General features: G+C 36.1%; 1 protein-coding gene across 1 annotated transcript in view; it reads right to left on the reverse strand.

Annotated features, from left to right (window-relative positions):
• Positions 1-17,889, reverse strand: part of SLF1 (SMC5/6 complex localization factor 1) — a 57,529-nt gene extending 39,640 nt beyond the window's left edge. Inside the window, exons 1-5 of the mRNA XM_087430039.1 lie at positions 17,807-17,889; positions 8,468-8,581; positions 8,156-8,231; positions 6,758-6,998; positions 1,433-1,595 (exon numbers count right to left, since the gene is read on the reverse strand). Coding sequence (XP_087286165.1) covers positions 1,433-1,595; positions 6,758-6,998; positions 8,156-8,231; positions 8,468-8,581 — 594 coding nt within the window. The 5' untranslated portion in view covers positions 17,807-17,889. The remainder of the gene's footprint in view (positions 1-1,432; positions 1,596-6,757; positions 6,999-8,155; positions 8,232-8,467; positions 8,582-17,806) is intronic.
• Positions 17,890-17,891: the final 2 nt, after the last annotated feature.

Genomic DNA, 17,891 nt, shown 5'->3' on the forward strand with positions numbered 1-17,891 from the left:
GGGGAAACAGACATTAACCAAGTAATCAGCCAATTAATTAATTACAATTATGGTGAGTACCACAAAGCAAAATAATGCTATGAGAACACATTATAGGTCAACCTAACTTAATAAGGAGATCAGGGAAGCTTCCTTGGAGAGGCAATATCATCACCGGGACCTGAATGATAAGCAGAAGGCAGGTAGGCACAGAAGTGACAGAGCAGTGGGGAGGAGCTTTTCAGGCAGAGAAAATAGCTTTTGAGAAGACTCTGAGGTAGGAAGTAGCTTAGCCTATTTAAGAAACGGAGAAGGCAGTTTTGTCATAGTATCGTGAGCACAGAAAAAAATGGAGCAGGATACAGTTGAAAAGGTAGGAGTGACAGGAATCCTATGGGAACTTATCAACCATGTCAAAGGTTTAGAACTTCATCCTAAGGGCAATGGGAAGCCATGGGGAGGTTTTAAGTAGGAGAGTGATGGGATCAGAATTGTTTTAGAAAGAGTATTTTGGCCGCTCTGTCTGAAGGAAGTAGAACAGATTAGAGAAGGAAAAGGGAAGAGTAATGAAGAAATTAGCAAAAGTAAAAAGGTAGAGTAACAGGAAGAGTAATCGGGAGTCCACTCCAGGAGTGCAGGGGAAAGAGGATGAACTCAACATGATGTTAGCATAGAGGGAGAGAAGTGGTTTGATTCAGGAGGTATTTGAGATAAAATCAATAGGACTTTGAACCTGACAAGATGTGGTGAATAAGGAAAGGAAGGTTTCAGGGGTGATTCCCAAGTCTCTAACACAAATTATTACATAAAAGCTGATGGTATCTATTGAGATGGGAAACACTGAAGAGGAGTCAGTTTTTCCTAGAGGATCAAGGTTCAGTTTTTAGACATACTGAGGTTTCTCTTCTACCTTGAGTGACCCTTCCTAAAAATTCTTCTTTGCTTATTTCCAGAGGGTTTCTTCTAGGGTTGCTCCTATTTAAACAACTTAAGGAGTGGTATTTGCACGAAATTAGAAGAGGGAGGGAGAGGAATAGAAGAGGAAAATATTTCTAAACTCTTAGAAATCGCTTTCTCTTTTCCAAAGGCAAAGTAACCCCAAAATTCTCATATAATACTATATCATACTATAGTCCCACTGCTATTTTATTTATACTCTTAAGTTAAGATACTTAAAATTATTTTGTAGTAAGCATCAGTAAGGCATGGAAAACAAAAGCAGAGACTCAAAATAAGACAAACTTTAAATTTAACAAGCAAGCTTCTTTCAGATTTAACAGAAGTACTCTTGAATATTTAAATAATTGAGAGGAATTGTCTTGAAAATATGTCATTTTAGTTACTTCCAATCATTATATTTTCAAAATTTAGAACATAATTTTAATATATATTTCACTATATTGATATTTTATAAAATAAACATTTTTAAACATTTACTATTGATGTTACTTACCTCTAAAAGAAAATCCCCTAGATACTGAATTGGATAAAATGGAGCCTTAAAGTTATCTTTTTCTTGCTCAGCCTTGATTCTTGCATTACTGGCAATCACATGAGTTATTCCACTTGGTGAATTTTTTGGTAAAATAACATTTGCTTTTCCAGCCTCCAAAACTCTAAATAAAAATGTAAATAGTATAAAAAGTATTAAAAAATAAGCATATTCAGGCAAATTACCTAAATCAGTTACTTCCTAGGAATAGGACTAGAACTTTCTGAAAGGAGTTAATTCCCTTGGGCTATCTGAGTGCCATGGAGAATAACTATTACAGTGATTTCTTAAATTATAAGTTGTTCAAAGCACATGTTTAAGAAATCATGCTATTTTTTCTACTTATCCATTTCCTGATATAGGAAAGGCTTTTAAGAATCAAAAATATTAAATTTATTCCCTAAGGAAAAGTCACCTCAATATGCCAAAAGCACAATGAAAGAAGTCTAAAGCAGTAGCTACCTTAGAAGGCAACATACCTCCAAAGAAGTCATTCCGGACCACAAAAAATGGAATTAGTTGTCAACTTTCCTTTAAAAAACTAGCTTTTGAAGAAGTTTAACTTTGATCTACATTAAGAAATACATTTTACATTTCAACTCAGAAGACACACACACACACACACACAGACATACACACCCCAAAAGTTTCATATAAGTTCTGCTTCTGCTTAGGATTGAAAAAAGCCACAAGAGAACACTGCTACCACCTAACAATAAGAAAAAGCCAAATAATCTACAAAATCATAATTTTTCATGAACTCATCAGAGAACTGAGGTAACAAGCCAACCAAGAAACTGAATTTCCAAAGAGTGATAAAAGATTTTATGAAGAGATTGGACACTCAAACTATTTCACTTTTGCGAAAGCACAGGAGAGAAGTGGCTGCCATAAAAGCAGGTGAGAATCAGGTAAAATTACAACACATTTAAGGGCCAAGTGTAGGTAGCATGACAGTTTAGAACAACTGCGAGTCCCTGACACGAGGAAAGCCTGTTCTCACTTGCAAGCTCTTTGCCATAGCCCTCTATTAAGCATTCATGAAAAAGATTAGAAGCAGGTAACAGAGTGAGCCCCCATTCGTAGCACAGGTAGACCAGTGGGGATTGGCTGCCACCAAGAAAGAGATGTAAAACCAGGCCCAATTCCCTGGATTCTTCTGTCATATGAAATTTTAAAAGCCTTAAGTCATTTCAGAAAGTTAAGAAAGTCTTCTACCTTCAGAACCCAGGAAAAGATGCACTGCTTCTGCTGGAAGAGTGGAAATAAAACTCATCTGTTCTGGGGAAGGGGTAGGAAACCTGCTGCATAGCCCAAAAACAGATCCACTGTTTCTGGTTGAGGGACAGAAGCAAATGCATCTGTCCCTAGAGGAGTAGCAGGAATGCCATTTGTGCCTAGGATTCTGCACCAACACAAAGCACAGATCTAACACTGAGGGAGTGGCTGGAAATTCTCTCTTGCCCAAGACTCTGCCCCCAGATACAAGGCAGACTTTGGCTGCCATGGGGTGGCGGACTGAGACACAAACATTAAGAAAGTCCCAACCCCAGAGACCAAGAACACAAAGAATGCTTAAGGCTGAAGTCTATCCAGCAGAACTGAGAACATACCCATCCTTACCTCCAGCCTAGAAATGAGTACCAAGCAAGAGGGAAAGAGTATGAAGAGAGAGTCTTTCTGTGACCTAGTAGTGCAGGGACTGCCAAAAGCTGAGAGTGAAGCAAGAACACTGATTAAAAATCCTCCAACACCCCAGATCCCACACTGAGCAAAAGAAACTGTAGCCCACTGCTGGAGTAAACTGAAATGATGCATTGAAGGCGACAATAGCATTAACAAAACCCAAATCGAGCTCAACAACTGACAAGATTAACTCAACCACCCATATTAACTGCCTTACAGAAGACGTAGGCCCATTTTTGGATATAAATATTATTCACTGCAGCCTCTATTGTTCTTCTATATGTGATGTCTATGCATCCAATAAAAAATACAAGACATACACAAAAAGAAAGGAAAAAAACAAACCACTGTTAAGAGATAAAGGAATAAATAGTACAGAGAGATGATTCAGATATTGAAATTATCAGAAAGTGACTTTAAAATAACTGTGACTAACATGTTAAAGGACATAATAGAAAAGGTAGACAATTTTGAAGAGACAGGGAATTCGGCACAATGGAAAATGGCAGAAATAAAAGATACCACATCAAAGAAGAATTTCTTTGACAGGCTTATCAACAGACTACATACAACTGAGGAAGGAATCACTGAACTTGATGATAGGTGAATAGAAATTATCCAACTGAAACACAAAAATGAAAAAAAGAGAAGGGAAAAAAACCAAAACAAAACAGGAAAGAGCATGTATAAACTGTGGAACAGAATCAAATAGTCTAAAATACAGGTAATAAAGCTCCAGAAGGAGAACACAATAGAAGAAATGTTTAAAAGATAATGGCTGAGAATTTTCCATAATTAATAAAAGACAAAAAAACTCCACATGTTCAAGAAGTTCAGAGAACCCTAAGCAAATAATATAAACACAAATAATAAAAAATAAATAAGCAAAATACACATACACACAACTGGACACATAATCAAACTGCTAAAAACCAAAGGTCACACTGCTTTTTAAATTTTAATTTCCAATTGTTCATCACTAGCATATAAAAACACAATTTTTGTGTGTGTGTGTGTGAGGAAGATCAGTCCTGAGCTAACACCTGTCGCCAAGCCTCCTCTTTTTCCTGAGGAAGACTGGCCCTGGGCTAACATCTGTGCCCACCTTCCTCCACTTTATATGGGATGCTGCCACAGCATAGCTTAACAAGCAGTGCGTCGGTGCGCACCTGGGATCTGACCCCTGGGCGCCCGCAGTGGAGCGCGAGCACATTAACTGCTGCACCACTGGGCTGGCCCCCGGTTTTTTCTTTTTTGTAAATTATTTAGTATATGACCATGTCTTTGGGAAATAAAGAGAATTATTTTTATTTCTTTCTTTCCAACTCTATACCTCTTATTTATTTTCTTTGCCTTATTGCACTGGCTAGTACCTCTAGTAAAATGCTGAATAGAAAAGGTCAGAGTGAGCATCCTTGTCTTGTTCCCAATAATGGAGGAAAGAAATTCATGATATTAAGTTTAGATTTTTTCATAGGTGTCATTTACCGCATTGAGAATACAAAAATTCTTAACAAAATATTTGCAAATAGAATCAGCAATTCTTAAAAATGGATAATGCACTATGATGACATAGAGTTTACCTCAGAATACAAGTTTGGCTTAACATGTAAGAATTAATCAAAATAATTTACCATATTAACAAAATAAGGAGAAAAGTCAATTATCGTAACAGATACAAAAAAAAAACCTTTCAGAGCAATCCATTTATAGCAGCATCTCAAAACATGAAGTACCTGGGATTAAATTTAACAAAGTATGTGCAAGATTTATACAATGAAAACTATAAAACATTAATGACAGAAATTAAAGAAGGCCTGGAGAAATATAGAATCTGTTGATAGGACAACTCAATATTGTTAAAATCTCAGTTCTCCCCAATCTGACCCACAGATTCAATACAACGTCAACCAAAATTCCAGCTTGCTTTTTTGTAGAAATTGACAAGCTGATTCTAAAATGTATATGGAAATATAAAGGATCCAGAATCACCAAAACAATTTTGAAAAAGACAAAGTTGGAGGACTCATACTATCTGATTTCAAGACTCACTATAAAGCTACAGTAATCAAAATAGTGTGTTATACGTATAGACATAGATATCAATGGAACAGAATAAGAAGTCCAGAAATAGACCACACAAATATGGTCAACTGATTTTCGACAATAGTGTCAAAGTAACTGCAGAGCAACTGGAACTCTCATACACTGCTAGTGGGAATGTAAAATAGTACAACTACTTTGGAAAACACTTGGGCATTTTCTTATAACGTTAAACACACAACTGCCATCTGAGTCAGCAATTTCATCCCTAGATATTTACCCAAGAGAAATAAAAACATGTCTACATGAAGACTTGTACTCAAACGTTCACAGAATCTTTATTCACATTAGCAAAAAGGAAAAAAAAACCCAAATGTCAATCAACGGGTGAATAAATAAACTGTGATATATTCATAGAGTGGAATACTACTCAGCAACAAAACAGAATGAAATGTTGATATACGCAATAACATGGATGAATCTCAAAAATACTGAGTTAGGCAAATGAAGCTACCTCAAAGGAGTATATACAGTATGATCCCATTTATATGAACTGCAAAAATACAAATCTAATCTATAGGGACAAAAAAGAAATCAGTTGTTGTCTAGTATTGGTGGTGCAGAATCAAAAGTGCAAGGACACAAGGGAACATTGCAGGATGATGTAAATGTTACAGATCTTGATTGCAGTGGGGATAACATGGGTGTATAAATTTGTCCAAACTCATCAAAGTGTACCCTTCAAATGTGTCAATTTTACTGTCTACAAATTACACTTCAGTAAAGGTGACACAAAGCCCTTGCACTCCCCCCTTCAAAAAAGTCATGGCAGGGGCCGGCCCGGTGGCGCAAGTGGTTAAGTGCGCGTGCTCTGCTGCAGCGGCCCGGGGTTCACAGGTTCGGATCCCGGGCGTACACTGATGCACTGCTTGGCAAGCCATGCTGTGGTGGCGTCCCATATAAAAAGTGGAAGAAGATGGGCACGGATGTTAGCCCAGGCCCAGTCTTCCTCGGCAAAAAAAGAGGAGGATTGGCAGATGTTAGCTCAGGGCTGATCTCCTCACAAAAAAAAAAAAAAGTCATGGCAGTCTTAGAATATAGTTTATCCAATAAGAAGCCTTTTAAAATATGATGTAAAAGATAAAAAGAAATGAAACTATGATGGAAACAGTATGAACCATGAAGACTGTACTACATAAATCCAGAAAAAAGCCTTTGTAATAATGTAATATTTTACTTGCAAAAATCTAAAAGTATTTCAAAACTAAAAACAAAAATCTTACAATTTTTTTTTTTATTTTGCTTGATTTGGGCAAAAGAAATAACATGGAAAGTAAAATAGAGACTACAAGAATAACCTAAAGCAATACTATAAAAGAGATTGTGTTCCATTAGACACATACACTTAAATGGCAGAACAGCTTACCTAGGAGATCAAAGAGTAAATTACCATGGCTTATTTGGACTAAATTAATAATTGCAAAGAAATACAAAAAGGTATTCAAGCAAACCAAAAGTATCTTCATTCATTGCTTTAGCTTTTATGAGATCTCTTACCTTACAAGAGAATCACTTCGTTTATCAGCTCTAACAAGAAGGACAACTTTCCATCTGTGGAATGCTCCTGGAGCACCAGTGCGTTTCAGTTCTTCACGCCATCTTTTGGGTGCAGATTGCATTTGAGGTGAATAATGGGAATCTTTTTCAATTTTATATCCCCATTCGTAAGTTGTTTCATCAAGCCATCTGCCACTTTTGGCACTATGAATTATGTAGTCCTTAGTTAGTACCCACTTTCCTAGAAAGCAAATAAACTGTCAGTCACAAAAGAATTTTTATTCTCATAAATGGTAAACAATAAAGACCAAATAGTAAATAAAGTTTCACTTCTTTCAACAAGAGACTCTTAAATTACATTGCCAATATTATCTTTTACCTATGTTTGTTTTCCTAAATTTTTTGATAGTGAGAAGCCTACGACATCACTGAACATTGTATGTAATCTTTCCCATAATAAATCATTACAAGTCTAGATGTTATTAAATAAAATATAAATCTAAGGCTTAATAAAATCAAATGTGGTATTACTTAAATTATGATTACTATTATTATTCACTATTTTGGGTTAGATTATTATTTCTCCTATGCTAAAAACTTTTCCAATAGTGTTTTCAGCATTGTTACACTCTGTAAAACAAATTTATTGAGTTAGCGAATTTTTCAGGGTAATTTATAACTTTGTAGTTTCTTTATCTGGGTATCAAGGATCTTTTTAAACAGCAAGGACAATGTATGTTTTCATTTGTGGGGGTAATAATGAATCCAAGTGTTTTCCTGGTGGGTTACTCTAAAAACTGTTAAATACAATTATTATTATTATTTTTGCAATCAGTGGACTAAGGATATATCAGATCAAACACAGGGAAAACTATAAAAGGAACATCAATGGTAACAAAGAGCGAGAGGAGCAGACTAAGTCCTAATTTGTGTTTATGTAATTTAAAATTGTAGAAAAAATAAAATAGGATGATTATTGCTTCATAACATGGATGGGAGGGGAGGCAGCAACAGGAGAACAAAAACATTGACTATTTCTAACAATAGATCAAAAAAAAGAAAATTGACTGAGAACAGCTGAGTCTTCAACAAAAGCTTTTTTTTGGCACTTTGTGCCAAATCTTTTTATTAAAAGATTTTCTCTTACATAAAGCACTTACACTAAATCTTTGGTGAAGTAAATATTTCTGCCAATTTAAATCATTTCACATGTGTTACAAAGTTTTACTCAGAAAAATAAAGCAAAAAGTATTATATTAAACATATTTTTAGAAAAATATCAGAAAAAACACATCTATGTTTGATATAATAAATATACTATCGTTGCAGAGAATAGGCACTTTTTCTTTAACATGAAGGTTTTTTTCCCAAAAGTTGGCAGAAGGCAAGTTAACTTACCTGCTGCACAAGCTGCTAAAAATTTCTCACTCTTACATAGGCGTTCAGCTATAAGGTGTGTACAATTTTTGTATTTCTGGAAGAAAAAAACCCACATGAAAAAATATTACTAAGGTAAGATTTCCTTTATAACACATTCTTTTTATTTTTACAATATCAGGGGGGCATTTTATCATTTTTAGGCCAGTATTTTAATTCTAGTTATTTTTCTACATCTTGAACATTTTGATAAGTAAGTTTTTGTACTCACCTCACTCTTAATAAAAGTGCAATCTAGTTTGAACGTTTTGATAAGTAAGTTTCTGTACTCACCTCACTCTTAATAAAAGTGCAATCTAGTTTTAAAAGCAATTTGCCTAGAGCTTCCTTTTCTTCCATCTTAAATCCTGTCATCTGGATGATATGCTTTGGGGCACCATCTTCCATCTAACATATATACACATAAAAAAGATAACATATGTAAGAGGTATTATTCACAGGGTGGACATTATTATTTTTTCTTAACTATGAGTGCTAAAAATAAAAACTAAAACTATTAGATTCAACATATAATGAATTAAACACATAACGCTTAATTGTAAATACCAATGTTAAAATTGCTTATGTGCAATAGAAATTAGTTTCAAAGTTATCTTCTCAAACTGTGACCTTAAATAAAGCAAGATTTTTTTCTGGCTTCAACATTGAAAGTTTGCATTATTACATTACCACTAAAATATACTGATGAATGAACATAATTCTTCAAAGGACAGATATTTCCATAAATATTAGCAAAATAATATCTGCTTCATTTTAAAAGTACTGCTTTTGCGAAGAGCTTTTGAAACAAGTACACCTGCAGACAATGAAACTTAATCAGATTTAATACCACTTGTTAAAGTGCTTGTGGATACTGAAGAACATGTATAAGTCACTGGAGAAGCTGACAGAACTCGTGGTCCCACAGCATTCACACCAAATAATTTAGTATAGTAGGTACATATAATGAACCTGAATCCTATTCCCAATCTACATTTCCTAACTCTCCTATATATATGTTAATTTCATCACCTACAGAGTAGACTGAAAAAAATCACGATTTTCAAATTTATTTTGATAGGGACCTTAATCCATATTTAAATATAGTTCACAAAGCACTTTGTATCTGAGGTGGCATATTTACTAAGCAAGAAAGGGAAAACTCACAGCATGTCTAATTAGAATACAACTTTTTGTTTATTTGTTTACATGAGGTTTAGAACTTTGAACCACATAGCATCTTAGAGAAAATGGAGTTTCTCATTATCGATAAGGAAAGTAGGGACTAGAGAAATCAGGGTAATTTTTCATTTCTCCAACAATTTTATCACCACAGCTCTAGATTAATATTTAATTAAAGCCATAGGCAGAGCAATAGCAGTTGGCTTCTTTCAAGACAATTAAGAGTAAACTTCAAAAAGTACACTTCAAAAAAAACTCTGCTTTGGTGGCCTGGGGTGCACAGGTTTGGATCCTGGGCGTGGACCTACACACCACTCATCAAGCCATGCTGTGGTGGTATCCCACATACAAAATAGAGGAAGAGGGCCAGCCCTGTGGCTTGGCGGTTGGGTGCGCGTGCTCCGCTGCTGGCGGCCTGGGTTCGGATCCCGGGCGCGCACTGACGCACTGCTTCTCCGGCCATGCCGGGGCCGTGTCCCGCGTACAGTAACTGGAGGGATGTGCAGCTATGACATACAACTATCTACTGGAGCTTTGGGGGAAAAAATAAATAAATAAAATTAAACAAAAAACAAAATAGAGGAAGACTGGCAACAGATGTTAGCTCAGGGCCAATCTTTCTCTCTCACACACACACACACACACACACAAAAATTATAATGGCTTTGAGCCACCCCTGATGGCCTAGCAGTTAAAGTTCGGTGTGCTCCACTTTGGTGGCCTGGGTTCAGTTCCCAGGTGTGGAACCATACCACTCATCTGTCAGTAGCCATGCTGTGGTGGAGGCTCACACAGAAGAACTAGAAGGACTTACAACTAGAACACAGAACTAAGTACTGGGGCTTTGGGGATGAAAGAAAAAAAATCAGTAAAATAAAATAAATAAGTAAAAAATTATAACTTTTGAACCCAGGACTAGTATCAGACAACTGGTGAAGTGAAAACTGTTCTTTATAGAAATTCTATTTTCAAAGACTAAATATATACTTATATTCATATTAAATATATACGAACCACATACATATATGTATTTATTTAAAGGTTGAGATTCATTTACAGTACAATTTGAAAGAAAGCTCACTATACATAATTTTAAAGCATTACTCTAGCTTAAGAGAGTGAACCTTCATTTCCCTTGTTTCTAAGAGGAGGAACTTGGGCTAGGGCAATAGCACTCCTGGTTTTTCTCTCTACCCTTCATCCCTTCTTTGGGAGGAGAAGCTACTTGAGAGAACTAACTGGATATATCACTTTGCTCAGAAGTCTGCATATTTGCAAAGATGATCATATTAATGCTTTCTGATGTGACCTAAGGAGCTGCCAGTAGTAGTCCTGCACTGCCAAGGTGGGTAAATCAATTCATAGGTTATGTATTAAGAAGCACACTGGATGGGGCCGGGCCAGTGGTGTAGCGGTTAAGTTCACGCGTTCTGCTTCAGCGAGCCGGGGTTTGCCAGTTTGGATCCTGGGCAGTTCGGATCCTGGGCACGGACCTACTCACCGCTCATCAAGCCATGCTGAGGCAGCGTCCCATATAGAAGAGCTAGAAGGACCTACAAATGGGATATACAACTATGCACTGGGGCACATAAAGCCACCTCCTCCAAACCAATTTCATTCAGTAAAAAAGCTGATATTTTGATCTCAATATATCTGACTTTCATATTTCTCCACTGGCTCCAAAAGAGGGAAAGGGATATAATGTATTAACCCTCTAAAATCTTAAAATTCAAGACAAAGAACATAAAGAAAGTGTCTTTAAGGATAAGGCTCTTCGATGAAACAAATAATTTTTTTAAAGTTACAATGATCTGGTTAGAATAAAATTATAAAGTATACACAGGAGGGCTTGCTGTCTTCTGAAATAATCATACATGTAAAATACTATCAAATAAGATGTAAGTAGCTTCCTGCATAAGGAACTCTTTACTGTATTACTCATCCAATTTTTTTAAGCATTTACATGGGTGAAATAATATAGCTCTTGAAAGAGAGTAATCATTAATATAGACTGGTAATATATAAAAACTTTACAAACAATATGCTCTGTGGCTAGAAATAATGATTTAGCCTGATGCAGAACACATATTAACACACATACAATAAAGCCACATGTGGATTATAATGTATATATGACCATAACTAGGGAGAAATGCTGCTTTTGTTAATTCTAGGGAATTATTTAAATAAATCCTTTAGGCAAATTTCCTTAAGAAAATAACTCCTTTCAGAAATACTAGACAAGTGAAATTCAGCATATCTGTGAATATCATCTTGGTATTCCAATGGCAAAGGCAATCTAACTGTTTTTATAGTTCTTGAAAACCACTTTTATCAGAGGAACACAAGTATTTTAACTGTATATATTTTACCTACTACTTGCATTTTATTTATGTATTTAAGCGTTTCAAAAGCTATTTAGTAGGGTATTTCAAGAAATGTTGCCAAAGAAGGGAACTTTGAGTAGCTTTAAAACCCTAAAATCTTGCCTATCTGGCTATTCTAAAATACTGATATACAGAAATTACTGTTAAATAACTGGAATATACAGAAACAATGAGAAAAATCACTGTAATGCTACTACGCAAAAAGTTTTACTTAAAGGTTTCCTTAAAAATTTATTCTTCTGCTTCCTGAGAATTAAATATATGTTATATAGAACTATAAGGAAAAAAAAATCTATCATACTATGTTCCTCTTTTAGATCAAGTTAATAGCTATTTTATAATTTGAATGTTTATTATCAACGAAGTGACATTTAACATATTTTGGCTTGATGTATAAACTATTAAATGATTTGGACTTACTAGAGTCTGTGTATAATGCAAAGTTTTCATCATAAATCATAGTGTCTTTATAATGGAATAAATATATCCACTTTCCATATTTAACAAGTATTTTCTGCCAAAGCCAACAGTCCACAGTAAAATGAAAACAGCACCAACCATGCTTAATAGTAGAAATCAGAAAAGTCTTTTTAAAGCTGTTTCTTTTCTTTGAAAAACAATTAACTACGATACTGAAATTAAACAAGCAAAGAGGAAAAGGAAGCCAGAAATACAGTTGAAAAAAACAGGACGTCCTGATTCATACATTATGCAAATATAAATGCTAAGAAACAAATCAGAATACAAGACATTTACTCACACATTTATGAGAAAAAGTAAGCTATTAGCTAAACTTTCACAGAACTGTGAATCCCAGTGATGGTACACAATAACTAGCACAGTTTTTTAAAGAAGAAATTCCATTAACCTAATCTAAAATAACTTCGCATGATAAAATAATCTACTTGAAGAAACAGAGTTTACATTTAGCAATGCTTTTTAATACCACGTTATATGACCAACTAATAGCCCAGATCACAGACCTAATTCATATAGTTACACGGGAAAATTGATATCTATATAGGAAAAGACATAGAAATATATAGATACATGAATAGATTATTTATATTTATAACATTAGTGGTTTAATGGTTCTTCCTGTGACTCTGCAGGATTAACAAATAAACAATAGCCTGATATGCCAATGAACCCAAAGAGAGCACTATACAAAATTGGTGTAACACCTGCCAAAGACCCAGACAATTCCAAGTCCTTAAAAGTAGGGCCAAGTTTTGTGTAGGTGATATGTTCTGAGGTATGGAAGATCAAGGGCTAAGTTCTAGGAGTCTTCCAGCACAAGAAGGAAAGCAAATATACTGCAATGTAATTGTACCAGTGGTATTTCTAGGGAAATTATAGATTTTTCTAGAACTTATAGGGGGTGGTCCTTCAAGCATTCACACATAAGATACTATCCTAACACTACAAAAGGAAAACAAAAAAGACAGCATTTATTTTTAACAGTTAAATGTTTTATCTTTACTGACAAAAAATTAAAAATTACACACTAGATTCTTGATTACAAAAAGATACTTTTGTAGTAATTTTTAAAAAATGTTTAGTAATTAAAAAAAATCTAGTTACTTACCTTGAACCACATAAGACACACAACTAAGGAGATAATGATTGTGAACGAGCTGGCATTTATGCAGAGCAAGCAACTGTCTCTGTAGTGTGGACTTTCCCAAAATATCTCCCACATGGGCCTATCCCTGATGCTTGAAATTCCTTTGCAGTTGGTGCCAGTTAGAAATGCAAATAAACCTATAGCACTCATCATCATAATTAAGATTTTATTATGCACTAGCATTTTAGGTCCTATGAATCTTTACAATATGACACATAGCTAGAAAATGTTGAAAAGAGAAAAGTAGGGGCAGGAATACCGATATGAATACAAAGGTCTGGTTCAGGAGCGAGGATGAAACAGTTGGGTGAAAGAGGAAAGTGCTGCAAAAGAGAAGAGCAGGGATGCTTAAAGAGGTCTGCAGTAGGAAAATAAGGATAAGCCTTTCCTACTTTGCATTACTATTTCTTTTATGACCAGCCATAGCGTAACATAGAATTTTGAGAATATAATGCACTTTATAGGCTGTATGCTATTAACTAAGTTAAAGGATTTATTAAAAAGTTTAATTTATATATTTGCATTTAAGAACTCAAAATTTCCCCCAGAATAACTTTTACTGATTTGTCTTTTAATTTTAATTAACACATGATTACAGAGAATTTGAAAAATACTACAAAGTATATAGAAAGATTAAAATCATCTCTAATTCCTTCACCCTGTAATACCACTTAACATCTGGGGTCCAGCGGAGGGGTTTGACCTGAAGGTTTTATGTATGTGTGTGAAAAATATCTACACATATAAAACGAAATTAGATACTACATAGTTCTGTATCTTAATTTTTATGTAAAATTATATCATGATCATTTTTTCATGCCACTGAATATTCTTCATGGTTTTAAGGCCAACAGGTTGAAAACTGGTGGTTTCTTAATGTGTGTTATCCTACTGAACTATTTTCATTTTTAAACTTACTTCTATTTTGATTTTAAACCTACTAAGGAAAATCACCTTTAAAACTTCCCTCTTCTGGAAAGGATATACCAAGCCTTGAATACAACCAATATTGCAGCTTTGAATGCAAGAGTTTGAAAGATTTTCATGATTTCTCTTATCTAAAGCATTTAACTGGCAAAGAAAATAAGTCCTAAAACTGAAAAAGGGTCAGTGAAAGTACTGGATCTCTTGTTTTCACCAATACTGCAAAACATACACACAAATCACAATACTTACACTGTGTGAGTAAAATACTGTGTGGCTCTGAAGGCTGTGACATGAAGAGGAATTTAGGAATTCTGTACCCTGTTGGCCTAGGAGCCAAATTAGGCCTTTGGCTTAATTTCACTCAGCTGGCCTTTTGGAATTTTTTTTTTTTTTAAAGATGTAGTGTCCATTTCCTGCCCCATCCTTAAAGATACGGGATGTGTGTGTATGTGTGTATGTAAATTAATTATCTGACTGAGTTTTCCAGAAGTGAGACTTGAGGGATGTTCTTACTTCAACGGCATTATTCGTGAAAGGAGCAGTCATAATCAGTCTCTTTGATGGCAAATTTAGCAGTAGAGGAAGTGGAGAAGTAGCAGCAAAGTGACTGTGGTGAAGAAGAAAAGAGAGTCTAAGAGGACTTACGAAGATGTCCAATCTATCCAGTACCATACAAGGCACAGGATGGACTAGAGATGCTAGTTTTAGGGATAAAAGGGCCCTTAAGGAAGCAAGACAGACAGGAAGGATGATGACAGACAGGAGGGACGATGTTCAGGTAAAAAAGAATGGATGGACAGTAGACATTGGTTAGCTATGGGGGATGCAAGTCAAACTTGCTTTAGTATCCCAGGAACTTTGTATTACTCAGTAGGAGCATAAGGTCTAAGGTTGAACAGGCAGGATTTTATTTTTATTGAGGATCAACTGTGGTCTGTACACTTCATATATGTTAGTTCACTTCCTTCTTGACAATGTAAGTGCAATTTACCCTTCTAATACAGATAAGGATCCTGAGGAATCTGAGAGATTAAGAAACCAACTCAAGGGTACACAGCTAGTAAACGGTGAAACCAAGATTCAAAGATCTAAAACTGTTTCTGCCAAAACTAGATGCCTTTCTACAATACCACGCTGACTTAAATTTCAGAATTTAGTCTAACACTTTTAACCACATTATAATTTTACAAAGCAATCTATTTTCAGCTGGGGCAAGAGAAAAATACCTTGCATGAAAAGGAATCTACTATAAAGGTGGGGATACATTTAGATCAGTAATATCCCTGAAAATAAACACAATTATATATATTAATTTCAGAATAATAACACTAATGTCTAAAATTTCAAAGTATTTCTAGGAACAATCTAAAGAGTGACTTTTTTTTCTTATGAAAAAGTTTTATTTTCCTCATGGATTTGGTATTAATCCCTAGACTAATTCATACGGGCTTTTCTTCATCAAAAATAACAAAACTGGGCCGGCCCTGTGGCTTGGTGGTTGAGTGCGCGCGCCGCAATGCTGGTGGCCCAGGTTCGGATCCCGGGTGCGCATCGGGGCACCGCTTCTCCGTCCATCCTGGGGCCGAGTCCCACGTGCAGCAGCTGGAAGGATGTTCAGCTGTGACATACAACTATCTACTGGGGCTTTGGGGGGAATAAATAAAATCTTTAAAAAAAAAAAAAAAAAATAACAAAACTATATTTTTTATTTCAAAATAATTTTGATATAAAGAAAGTAAAAACCAAGTGGATTTAAAAGTTTCAGGGATATGTTACTTTTAAGCAGTAAGACGTCCTTAGAAGATGAGAAACAGTACATAGTACATTTTAGAGCATATATTTTCCATTAGCATATTTAAGGAGAGTCAATTACAAGAACAACAGAAAATATGCCATTTTAGTTATATTTTTAAGAAAGAGGGTTCTTCACTTTCTTTAAGTTTTATTATTCAGAGCCTATTTGGAATTATTGATCTTGTTTAAAAAAATGTTTTGTTTAAATAAAGACTCAACAATTTTAATTAATCAGGAAAATACTGTCTAAATAAAGCTATACTACTAGTTTTCTAAAAACCAATGTTTTTGGACATTAGTGGAAATTGTGAATACCTATTACGAAATCTTAAGAGTTTTGAATTTTGATTGTGAAAAGTAACCATATTTGATCACCTTTTCACAGACTGTTTCACATGATTTCTGCTTTCTGCTCTGGGGAAGTAAGAAAATACTAAATCATATAACTGAACTTCACCTAAGTGAATAAGGCAAAATAAAATCTGAATTCAGAAAACAGATCTAATAGGGGCTTATTTGCATTAAGTCTAATTGAAGGCTAATTGTCTTTACAATAAAAGTGCATACATTCAAGTATTTAAACATCCTAGTTCACTTAAATTAAGAATACTCCTCTTTAACTTGGACATAAACAAATTAACTCCCTCGTAAAAATCCACTCCAAACTATCAACTTATGTACTAAACACCTGCAATACAGGCTAGACAAACTTTTCTAAAATGGAAACATCTTGCACATCAATCGATACTTCCACGAATTGAGGCATAACGTAATAACATAAGCCAAAAAGGCGCAGTGTCACACAAAGCACAGTGTCTGTCACACGTATACTGTAAATTCAGTTCAAATTTTCATTCCTAATGTCTCAATGGCAAATTTTTTTTCGTTTTTTTGGTATAGGATACTCATTCGCCAAAAAAGAGCTTGGCGCTTCCTAGCTCCATCTAATTTCTGGGTCAAATCCTGATATGGAGTGCGAGGGGCAGATCATTTTGTCAATATTTAATCACAAGCTTTGGGAATGGAAGAAATCTAAGGATAACCACTTAGTCTTGTCCCCAGGCTTCAGGCAGCTGAGATATGATAATCCCCAGGGACACAGACCTTCCCTTTAGGAAAACGTGTGTGTGTTTGTGTATGTTTAAAGGCCTACGTAGCCGAAGAGATGTGCTCATTACCATTTCGATATGTTAAAAAAAATTCTACTAGGGAGAAAAGGATGACACCACTTCCCCCGTCACTAGAAGGTGGGCTGGGGGATCCCAGCCACCTGCACTGACGCTAAGTTATGGAAAGCAGCCAAGAATCTGGGACTCAGGGAGAGGCGTCCCAGTCGGTTCTATGGAAACGAGACACGGGTGGCCTAGCGCCTTCCTGCAGGGACCGAGCGGCGGAGCTGCGCAAGCAGGAGGCGGGGGCCGCGGCTCAGCCCCGCACTGCAGAGCGGCGCTCGGAGGCCGGCCCCGCGGCGGCACGGGCGGAGCGGGGCGGGGTCTGCGGCCGCAGCCCACCAACGCGGGCGCCGAGCGCAGCGCAGCGAGTCGGGGCGAGTGGGGACGAACGGCGGCTGCGGAAAGCGCGAGAGGCAGGCACCGCCGCTTTCCCCCCAGCCCCTTCCTAGCCTCACAGCCGAGAGCCGCAGAAACTTCGGGGACACGGACGAAACAGCCCCACAGAGTCAGGGGACACTGTGTCTTCTGAGCTGAGGTCCTTTACCTTCCCGGCCGGAGTGTCTGGGCTGCCTCCTTCGGGTGGCGGTGATGCCAGGGGAGACGACTGCCGCTGCAGCACTCGCTGCTTC

Source organism: Ceratotherium simum, chromosome 4 (genome assembly GCF_057802395.1).
Source record: "Ceratotherium simum simum isolate JZ-2026a chromosome 4, ASM5780239v1, whole genome shotgun sequence".
Lineage (NCBI taxonomy): Eukaryota > Metazoa > Chordata > Mammalia > Perissodactyla > Rhinocerotidae > Ceratotherium > Ceratotherium simum.